Genomic DNA, 11044 nt, shown 5'->3' with positions numbered 1-11044 from the left:
TAAACCCTAATGTAAACCCTAATGTAAACCCTAATGTAAACCCTAAAACATGCTCCGGCTTTCCCGCCCTCCGAATATTACGGTAAAACCGAAAAACTGCTTCTAAGAAACTTGCTACTATATTTTTTTATTAAAATATTAGTCTAAGACTATTAAATATATAGTAAAAACCGAAGTTACTTAAAAAAAATCTAGTCTATTTTTAAAAAGCTGATCCTACAACTAAAAAACTAACTATATTTGAATAGTTTCTAAGAAAGCCTATAATATATTTTATATAATATAAAAAATAATAAAATCTATTTTTTAATTTTTCAATTAGTTTATACTATAAAATATAGGCTATCAGAATACTATTATTTTATTAATACCGAAGAATATAGCTACTATTCTTAGAATAAATATTAAAAATTTTTTAAATTTTTTTATATCTTAAAAAATCCTTTGATTATAAAAAAATATAATAAAATAAATTTAATAAAATCTAAGTTATAAGATTTTATTTTAGCTGTAGACTAGCTAGATAAAAATAATATTCTAAAAAAATATTTTATTAATAATATAAATAAAATATCTTATATTATAAATATAATATATAAAGTCTATTTAAATAAAAAATATATCTTACTATTTTTTTAATATTTTAATATTTTTTTTTTAATTAATCTACTATCTATTATACTTTTTCAACTAAAATCTTCGGTTATATAATAAACAGATTATAATTTTTTTTTAAAATTTTTTAAAAATAATTATAGTCTAACAGTCTAAGTTAACCTGTTTAAAACTTATTATTAAATAGTTATATTTACTTAAAAAATTATATATATATTTCTTTTTAATTTTTATCTTATTATCTATCTGTACTTCTATCTTAAAGATTAATTAAAAATTCTTTATAAAATCTATATAAATAATATTAAAAAATATATTTTTAAATATTTACTAAATAAATTACTATTTTTTAAGCAGCTGTTTAATACTTAGTTTTAGATTTTTTAAAATATTATTATATATACTTTTTTTTAATTAAGCTTTTCTATATATCTATTTTTAATTTATTAAATATAATTATTTAATTTTATATATAATAGTTTCAATATCTACTCCGCGAGTAATAGCTATAAACATTAGTAATAAAATAAATAGCTAAAACAGCTTAAATATTAGCTTAGTTATAAATTTAGCTAGGACTATTTCTATAACAAACAGCTATATAAAATTAAAAAATCTAGTAAATATTTTAATATAGATAGTTTTATATAAATAACTTAAAAGATTATATAAAAGAATTATATTAATTATATTAAATAATTTTTTTAACTCTTTAACCGCAGTCTGAGCTGTTAATATTATTTTTTAATAAATTTTAATATTATTTAATTTAAGTTTGAAGTTACTATAATCTGCTTGATTATAAAAATAAATCTAATAATAAATAAATAAAGAATATTATAAATATAGATAAAAAATACTAAAAATATTATTATTAGTAAAAAAAAGTATAATAGAACTACTAGAATAATATAAAAAGCTGCTAGTAGAAATAAAGAAATTATAAATTAATATATATATTAAAATAAATTAAATACTTATTTTTTATAGATTTTAAAATAATATTTAAATAATCATAAGAAAGAGTTTAAAATATTATATTATTATATTAGTATTAGATTATCTTAAAAGAAATAAAATACTACTAAAAAACTATAAGTAAGAAAATTATATATATATTATTAACTTAGATTTTTTATAGTTTATATAGCCTATTTTATTAAATTATATTATAAATCTAAAAAAACTAGTAAATATATAAGTATATCTAATACTATAATAGAATAAGTAATAAAAATAGTAAATAATAAAACTAATATATGAATTAAAATATAATATTTTTTATTATATCAGATTTTATATCTTATTTTAAATTTTATATTTAATTAGTATATTTAGTAGCAGTATTTATTTATCTAATTAATTAATTAGTAATATTAAAAATATAATAAGCTATTATTCCAGTTCTACTTAGATTATTAGAAAATAAAATAAATTAGATATCTAAATTATATATTCTAGCTATATAATAAAAGCCCGCGGTATTAATCTAAGCAGACTTATTAAGTAATAAAATAAAATTATATTTATTAATATTATTAATTTTAATAATTAGGAAGTATTAGCTGAATAATCTAAAAAAATATCTCTAATAAAAAAATTATATTTTTATTTTTAATTATTTATATAATTTTTATTTTAAAATAAAAGTTTTTTATACTACTTCTATTATTATAGATTGCAGTATTCTTATAGTTTTATATTAAACCGGGGTTGCTAATACTATATATTAAGATTAGAGTTTATATATAATTCTTAGACTTCTATATTACTATTACTAAAATAAAATAATAGTTAATTTTTAAGCTGGTCGCTATCTTTTAAATTATATTATATAACTTTTAAATTTTAGTTATAGAATTATCGGCTATTTTAAACTAGATATAAAACTTACTAATAATAATTTTCTTAATATTCTATTTATTAATATTATATTAACTAGTAATTATAAAAATTTTATTAATAATAAATTTAAAAATTAGCTTATATATTCTTAAATAAAACCCTAAAAAAATAGTTAGAACAGATACTTAAATTAAATATTAAAAATAAACTTTTTAGTTAAATTATATAGACTAGCCGATGCTGGTCGAGCTATTCCTAATATATATAATATAAAAATTTTTATTAACTTCTTTACTATTTTTATTATTAATAAAGATTACTACCAGTTTATTAATAGTTATTATTATACTAGTAAACTAGAAGCTTAAATTATTATTATGTTTAATAAATTTAAAATTATAATTATTTACTAAAGCTATAAAAGCAATTCCAGCCAAAAAATCAGCTTCTATAATTTAGTAAAAAAAATTAATATAAATATAAAAAGATAATCGGGTTCTTTTTTTTTATACTAAAAATTTATATTTAATATATTTTTAAATATAATATTTAAAAAGATTAAACAAAAAGTAAATTATAAATTAAAAAAAAGAATAAATAACTATTTAAAATACTGCTGCTGTAAAAAAGTATAATAAAACTACTTAATAGTTTCAAAAATATTTAAAAAAAATAATTAAATTAAAACTAGTTTAAGATTTTAAATCTGCTTACTTAATATCAGATCTATTTAATAATTAGATATTCGATTTTTTTATATTAGAAAGTCTAAATAAAATTTATAATTATAAATCAAAATATTAAAATATTATTAGAAATAATAAAATATTATTATTAGTTAGCAGAAATAACTAGACAGATATTAAATCTTTTAATAATATTTTAAAATAAGAAAATAGAAAAATAATAGTCTTTAAAAACTTATACTAAATAAAGATAATATTACTAAAAAGTTTAGTAGATTATAAATACTTTTAATCTCTGTAAAAAAAATAATAAAATAACTAAATTATTAAATAATATCTTCTAAAAAACTAAGCATCCGTGCTTATTTAAAAAATAGATATAATAAATTTATTAACTTCTAATAAAATAATTAGAATCTAATTACTATAGTTTACTAAAATAATTATATTAAAATAAAACTATACAACTAACAGCAACTTATTATAGATAATATAAAAAATAAAATTCTAAAGTTGTAATATATAAGCTGAATATTTTAAATTAAAAATACTTATAAAATTTAAATTAATATAAAAAGAAATCTAGTTTAATCTAAAAAACCTAATTTTATAAATATATAAATTACTAGATACTGGTTATTTATAATAATAACTTCTTTAAATAGATAAATCAGCTTTTTAAAAAAATATTTATAACTTAAAATAATAGACTAGTGATAGGTAATAATATAATATAAGTAAGCTAGTTTCTATTAATTAATAAAATCTTTTTTAATATAAAATTTTTTTTAAAATAATAAATTAATTAAAGAGTTCTAACCGCTTCTATAATAATATATAGAGATATAGTATAGAAACTATTATATAAACTACTTCTAATATTATTTTTAATATTCGGATTTTTTTAGTATAAAAGCTAGTCTCTGGCTAAAAATAAACTAAATTAAAAGCTATAATTATATTTATTAGTCCCAGCCAGTCAGCTCCACCGCTAGCCCCCAAGCTCAATATCAAGTTGTACTCCCATACAGAGTTTAAGGTTGGTGCTGACTTACCAGACCCTTGATGGGAGAAACGAGTGCGGTGGGTGGAACTTCTCATCTTGCTGTAACGATGTCAACTACGCAACAGAAAATGGAGCTGTTGGTACCAAGCCAGTAGTTGTAAGCCCGAATTCAGCACGTGGCGGGAGGCCTCTATCCAAGGAAGTTGCAATGGCGCTCACTGTTTCTTGAAATCGCAAAGATGGGACGGTGATTTTTCTCAAGGGGTCGGGATGTTGGTTCCTTGGACAGCGGTGCAGGGGTGTTCGGTAATGCTTGGGAAGCAAATCTGATGCGGGTCTTCTGGCCAGAGGCGGGGCCGGCGTTTGGGAGGAAAATCGAGTTATATGCACCAGGGTATCGGGGGGTCGAGGCCCCGGGGCGAGAATCATAGTACGAGCTGGTCACGCTATATCGGTTGTTTGATGGTTAGAGATCCGATTTTTGCTTGGGTCGTTTGTTTATTTGAACAATTACGGACGATTTCGCAGCTGCTATGGCTAGTATACATTAATTACGTGACTATCTGATTATCAGACATTTTATTAGTGTTGACGTCGGTTCACCTATGACGTGTCGGAGATCCGTGTCTGCTTGCATGGTGTATCCTCTTCTGCACCGTGCGGCCGTTTCTGACCTCTTCGAGTCTTACCATCCATGTCTGGGACCGAACTGTCAGGTATCGAACTGATTCCATCAAGTGGCGAGAATCCAGGCGTCTGGAGCTCTGCCGTAATCCTTTCAGGGAAGGTATTGTAAGGCTGGTATGGTATCTTTTTGCGTCTGACGATGGGCTAGTTCATTGGACGATCTGCCTCCTTCGGATTCTTGAGCCCATCTAGAAGCTCCGTTGCAATGTCAGCCTCGTAGAGGACTATCTTTTCTTTATCTGCGACTTCCGTCACGAGGAGACGAGACTGTAACTAATCAGCCTGAAGCCCAAGATAACGGAGATTCAGAGACCAAGCAAGCCGAGAACATACAGTAAAAGTAGCCGGGTTTGACTCATCTCGCCGCTGCTCCTCAAACTGCGCGAGGGCCAAGAGGGGACACATGAAATAGGGGTCCTCCGTCCATTCTTCCGGGGTTATCTGTTGTATGCGCTTCCAGCATAGTGTGCCACCAACCCGGTTACTCTCTCCCCTCGGACCTGGACGAGCTTCGAATAGCTTTCGACGTGCTCCATGAACGGAGTTGTACTGCAGATAACCGACAGGGGTAGGTGTCCGGTTTTCGGCGGGGTCAATGGCTCTCTCGTGGTAGATGAACATGACATAGTTTGCTAGACGACGCACGCGTCGACCTTGGAAGTAGAACGGACTGCCTTTGCTGTCGAGTAGGAGTGTCAGTGAACGCTATCAACAGTATTCCGTTCCATCAGAGCTCTTTTACCTGAGTCCGGCGAAAAGGCGCGTGTCGATGACCAAGATATTGAAAAGAGAGCAGCGCTTGGTAATAGCGTCCAACGTCATCGCGAGCTTCTCAGCATCGGTTCTCGCGTCAGAAGTCCGGTGCAAATTCTGGTTGGGACTGTGGTTTGGCGGACTGCTGGAAGGGGTGATGACGACATCTTCAAAGCGACAGCTGACTAGGTCGAGATGGCGTGAAGTCCACTGTAGAGGATTGACCAAGTAAGAAGTGTAGTATCCGACAAGATCGGAAAGTGAGCTTGGCCTAGGGGCGGCCGACATCATAAGAACGGTGGCATTGACGACGGACAAGTGCGGGATATGACGATGGGGTGGATGTTTAGAAGTGGACGCGAAGGGCGTGACGGAAGAAATTCTGACGCGCTTGACCGCCTGACCGCCTGACCGCCTGAGTCCGCCACAGCACTTGCCACAGCTGTTTAGACGCGCGCTAGCCAGCTGAGCCACGTGGGGCATAAGTCAGGCACCGACACCTTGCGCGGGCCTGGCCCCCTCTTTTTTCCCCCACCGCCCCCCAAATCTTCCTCGACCCACATCGATTCAAGTGCTCGCTATCAATTCCACTAGATCTCACATTCAAGACATTGTTATCATGGCACTTACTCCGTAGTTTACCAGTGTTGTATCGGAATCTGCCTTCAATGCTCGTTTCCGAAATGAGAATGGAAACAACTTTTCAGGACTAGACGAGGTAGCTGCGAGTTTTTGGGATCGAAAGCATCTGCTTGCATGCCGTGTAGTCCGGAGAGAGCAACAACACAATGTACTCCCCGTTCTACAACCTCATACCTTCTTGACTGATGTACAGTCTCCGTCTCGTGAGATCAAGACGTTTCTGCAAGGTCCTGACTTGGCACTCATGACTCAAAGCGAGCACTACTTGGTCCGGAGTACCAAATATAGTCTTTCTGTAGCTCAAATATGGGCAGCGATGGCGACTTTCAAAGGGCCAATGGACCGACGCTTGAGAGAACCATCTCCTCCTATTGATGAGAGAAATGTAGCGGATGATAGCAGGACAGATCCTGAGATACGAGAGCCAAAGCGTCAAAGGCAACTTACATCCCAGCCTTACTTCGTTGACCCAACTAGAATCTAGATTGGCTCTAGTAGTCCATTGCACTCCGACTCATACCATGGGTCTCAGCCGTCATCTCTAGGCTACGTCGACCACGATACGCATTCCCTGGCCAGAGCCCCCGAAGACGCTACGCTACGCCTTGCCTCGTGCGTGATTCGGCATATCTTGTCTTATGCTGCACCTCAGGACTCAACATCGCAGGCGACAGTTGTTGAGTTTCGGGATGCAAAAACAAGGCTTGCGCCCAAGACACCTACTGGCGGACGTCAGATGATTGCAATTGATGACGGCGGGCTTTGTCTACGAGAGCAGAAGCCAGATGGTGGCTTCATGCTTACAAACAACCATGTCGCTGTCCTGGAAGCCAAACCGCACTTTCAGTGCCTAGAGAACGGTAGACCTGTCATCTCAGACGGGAACCTTGCACAAATGATGTGTCAAGCCCTGGCAACCAGATGCTCTTATCTCAATGTTCTCTCACAACAAAGGTAAACCTATAACTCAGATATTGTTAATACTGCCTCAATGCATATATACAGTACATATCGCGGGAGCTAACAATATTCAAAGTGTCATTGTTATCAATGCTACCCAGCACTACCTTTGCTTTCTTCAAATGGATATAGGGGATGAATATCTCTACGATTTCGAGGGCACTTCACCAAGGCACATGTTATACATTAGTTCTACTCCCTGGTTTGACTTGAGCCAGAGAAGTGGGAGAGAGTCTATACTTGCCAACCTATGTGGGATCATGCGTCGAGCATTTTCGATGTGAGGGATGAAGATATATATACCAACTCGGCTGATTATACTACTGGGTGCAGATAGGTATTCCATATGAGAATTGAATATACTATCCATTGTTATGGCGATATGTTGGGAAAATGAGTTCACCAGGTGCCTTCAAGGTTCCTCAACGGCTTTCGGAGATCCGCACCAATCCGGGCAGCGGGGCGCTTGTCATCTGCTGGGGCACCTTGACTGCGTGTGCCCGGCTAGATGGGTATGTACTGAGAGGTAGAGCTAACGATTGATGGAAAAGTGATGGTAATCATGATTAAACTGTTGTAACAACGTTTGCATTTACCAAGTACGGTCTATAAGATCACAGGGTTACTACTAATAGTTCAAAGATCCTTGGCAGTCGACTCATTGTCTCTAGCTCCGATCGGCGGGAGCAGAATCCGCCCGTTGTGGCGACCGACCGTCTGGACTATCGGCCAACTGTCGATTCCCCGACAGTACCGCGTCTCATCTAATCTACTCAGGAGCCATCTATAAGACCTTCCCCTCCACCTATGTAGGAATTGCCCTGAACTGACCCATTGGCATCTTTTTAGTCACAGTTTCTGAAATTTCATCTTCCTACAATTCTTGAACCCACCTTCCCACCCGCAGCCGACAAAATGAGCGGTACCAGCGTTCTTGATCGCCTGGCAGCGCTAGACAGCAACACAATTTCCGATGCCTTAGACTTTCTCGGCCTCAAAGGGGCCACCTATGACCTGCGACCTCTCTGGGAGTGTCCAAAGATTGTTGGACGTGCCAGCACCGTCCAAGTCGGCCCCAAGACCGACGTGAAGCCGACCACACATCTGCTCACCCCCGTCATCGACGCCGTCACCACTGATGACCGCGTCCTGGTCATCGCAGGCGGGACGGAAGGCATATCTTGCTGGGGCGACATTGTCGCCAACGCCTCTAAGCAGAAGCGCATTCGCGGAACCATCATCGATGGCATGAGTCGCGATATTGACGGCAGCCGCGACGTGGGCTACCCCGTGTACGGCCGGGGAGTGACGATGATTAGCGCCCGCAATCGGCTGGTGCAGGTGGCGTCAGGCACGCCCTTGCAGGTACGCGGAGTCACGGTTCATCAGGATGATTATGTGATTGCCGACAACTGCGGGACGGTGTTTGTACCAGCTGCGCGCATTGGCGAGGTTGTGGATTTGGCCGAACGCATCGATCGTCGCCAGGCCCGCATGGTGGAGGCTGTCCGTGCCGGTCACCCGGTCTCGGAGGTGATGCACGATTCGCAGTTCGAAGCCATTCGGCAGAGTGACAGCGCTCCAACCCCGCAAAAGACTGCAGCACCAGAACCCGTCCCATCTCCGCACAATCCAAAGTCCGCCATTCCAGAAGACAAAGAGCTTGTGGCGTTGTTTGCCGACTCCGATACACCAGCGGTGTCAGATGCATTGGATAAACTGGGCATTCCGGGCCAGGCGTTCGGAATCATGCCTCTTGCGAATTATACCAAAGTCACCGTCGGACCGGCCTTCACCGTGCGGTATGTGCCGGCCAGCGATCCGCCGGGTAGTGTGGGAGACTTTGTGGATGATGTAGCCGAGGGCGATATTGTGGTGATTGACAATGGCGGTCGCACAGATTGCACAGTTTGGGGAGATATCATGACGCAGTACACCGGCCTGCGAGGCATCGCCGGAACTGTGATCGACGGGGTGTGTCGAGATGTGAACCGTGCCATTGGCGATGATTACCCGCTGTTCACGGCTGGTCGGTGGATGCGAACGGGCAAAGACCGCGTGCAGGTCGGAGGCGTGAACGAGTCTGTCGGCATTGGCAAGGTCCGCGTCAACCCGCGCGATATCGTTGTCGCCGATGCGAACGGCGTGGTCATTGTGCCCCGTGCTCGGGCGCGCGAGGTGGCCGAAGTCGCACGCAAAATCGAGCAGAGCGAGGAGGGTATCCGGGAGATGATTGCTGGGGGTGCCACTATCGCTGAGGCACGGAAGAAGTTGGGTTACCATACATTGCAGCGGCATGGGAAGGATGAGTAAAGGAATTGGTTAAAGGTCGCGCATTTGCTCTTTCCTCATCCCATTATATCTGTTGGTATGTAGAGTAGATATTGTGATGAATGAATGAACTCTGCTTTCCCTCGATAGCCAATGTCCTAGAAAACACCCAAGTCTTCAGCGTAGTCGAGCTGTGTAGCAAATCTTGAACCCTCCAAGAGACCCGCCGTATTGAAAAACCCGGTGGTAAAAACTATACTTTTGGACACCGAGAGAAAAGTGAACGAGCTACTTGACAATTGTACCAGTGCTTAATAGATACATATATGCACAGAATCTACTCCGCTCAAAAGGATCACACAAACCGAAAAGCAAGACCCAGAAATGAAATCGTCTTTCTACAATCCAAAGTAGCGGCGCTCATGTCGCTGCCTATCATGATCTCGCCAGCTGCAACTCACTGGTATACCAGTTCTGCATGGCCCGAATATCATAACTCAACGCCACCGTATCAAACACCTTTAGATGCTCTTTACATAAAGCCCCGTTGTTGGACAATCGACTGACCCATTTACCATGCCTGCGGGCCGCAGCCAGGATTTTCTCAATCGCCTCGACAAATTCCGGCTCATCACCTTTAGCAGGGACATAGCCCAAGACCGATAGAGCCAGGTCATTAGGGCCGATGAAGATCATATCTTGAACACACAATCAACCAAATGTCTAGAAGATGCATCGGGCCAAGTACTCACCAACACCCGGCACAGCACAGATGGCATCCACATTCTCCACCCCCAACTTGGTCTCGATCTGAACACAGGTGATGAGCGTCTCATTCGCCGTCTTGATGTAAGTCGGCAGGTCGATGCCGTGGGCAATGGCGGGAAATGCGGATCCCTGCCCTCGCAGCCCCTGCGGCGGGAATTTCGCATGCGCAACAACCGCCCGGGCTTCGTCGGCGGTGTTGAGCATGGGCACGACGATGCCACTGTACATTACATTAGCACAACTCACAAGGGTAAGGTGAGCCAGATGCTTACTGCGCCCCTGCATCGAGAGCTCGTTTGATGAGATCCGGGTGGGTCATTCGGAGCCGGACCAGCGGCGAGACGCCCATGGCGGCGATGGCAGCCGTTGAGCTGTGCATGGCATCGTCGCTGATGTTACCGTGTTCACAGTCAATTATGATACCCTGGATTCGTCAATAAAAAGTCTCATGATTATAGGGCTATGGTACTGACATCGACACCGGTCTGAGCTACGATCTGTGCTGTGCGGAAGGACGGAAGCCCTAAGAAGGTCATAACCGGCTTTGCACCGGCTCGAAGGGCATTGAGCAATCGTAATTGCGGATTGAAGAACGATGTTGCCATTCTTGACGAAGCTGCTGCCAGAAGGACGAACTATTACAGTGCCTGAAATTAACATGTCGGCGAGAAGATGGAACAATTACCCCATGCACCTTATACAGCAGAATTAACTATGAGCGTTATCTCAGCATAGTCGGGGAAACGCGCCGATCCCGACCGGGGGGCAATGCCGAGGTCGGCAAGACGACTTTCTGCCGCCCCCATCCATC

At 38.2% G+C, this 11044-nt stretch overlaps 4 protein-coding genes across 4 annotated transcripts; 2 read left to right on the top strand and 2 right to left on the bottom strand.

The window, feature by feature from the left end:
* Window positions 1-4687: 4687 nt before the first annotated feature.
* Window positions 4688-5917, bottom strand: BO66DRAFT_393121 (uncharacterized protein). The gene is made up of 3 exons (XM_025647681.1): window positions 5582-5917; window positions 5173-5518; window positions 4688-5106 (listed from the first exon to the last, which is right to left on the bottom strand). Exons 1-3 carry the CDS (start codon window positions 5878-5880, stop codon window positions 4984-4986), a joined length of 768 nt encoding a protein of 255 aa, XP_025502401.1. The 5' UTR covers window positions 5881-5917; the 3' UTR covers window positions 4688-4983.
* Window positions 5918-7265: 1348 nt separating this feature from the next.
* Window positions 7266-7525, top strand: BO66DRAFT_127009 (uncharacterized protein). Its single transcript, XM_025641962.1, has one exon. It carries the CDS (start codon window positions 7317-7319, stop codon window positions 7476-7478), a length of 162 nt encoding a protein of 53 aa, XP_025502400.1. The 5' UTR covers window positions 7266-7316; the 3' UTR covers window positions 7479-7525.
* Window positions 7526-8036: 511 nt separating this feature from the next.
* Window positions 8037-9507, top strand: BO66DRAFT_455285 (RraA family protein; the record flags this gene model as incomplete). Its single annotated transcript, XM_025652077.1, has 1 exon — window positions 8037-9507. Exon 1 carries the CDS (start codon window positions 8110-8112, stop codon window positions 9505-9507), a length of 1398 nt encoding a protein of 465 aa, XP_025502399.1. The 5' UTR covers window positions 8037-8109.
* A 393-nt stretch (window positions 9508-9900) lies between these two features.
* Window positions 9901-10838, bottom strand: BO66DRAFT_440187 (HpcH/HpaI aldolase family protein; the record flags this gene model as incomplete). Its single annotated transcript, XM_025651227.1, has 4 exons — window positions 9901-10163; window positions 10218-10453; window positions 10506-10657; window positions 10707-10838. 4 exons carry the CDS (start codon window positions 10836-10838, stop codon window positions 9901-9903), a joined length of 783 nt encoding a protein of 260 aa, XP_025502398.1.
* Between the last annotated feature and the right edge of the window lie 206 nt (window positions 10839-11044).

This window comes from Aspergillus aculeatinus (genome assembly GCF_003184765.1).
Source record: "Aspergillus aculeatinus CBS 121060 unplaced genomic scaffold BO66scaffold_34, whole genome shotgun sequence".
Lineage (NCBI taxonomy): Eukaryota > Fungi > Ascomycota > Eurotiomycetes > Eurotiales > Aspergillaceae > Aspergillus > Aspergillus aculeatinus.
Note: the sequence above shows the minus strand (reverse complement) of the source record. Positions and strands in the feature narration are given on the sequence as shown.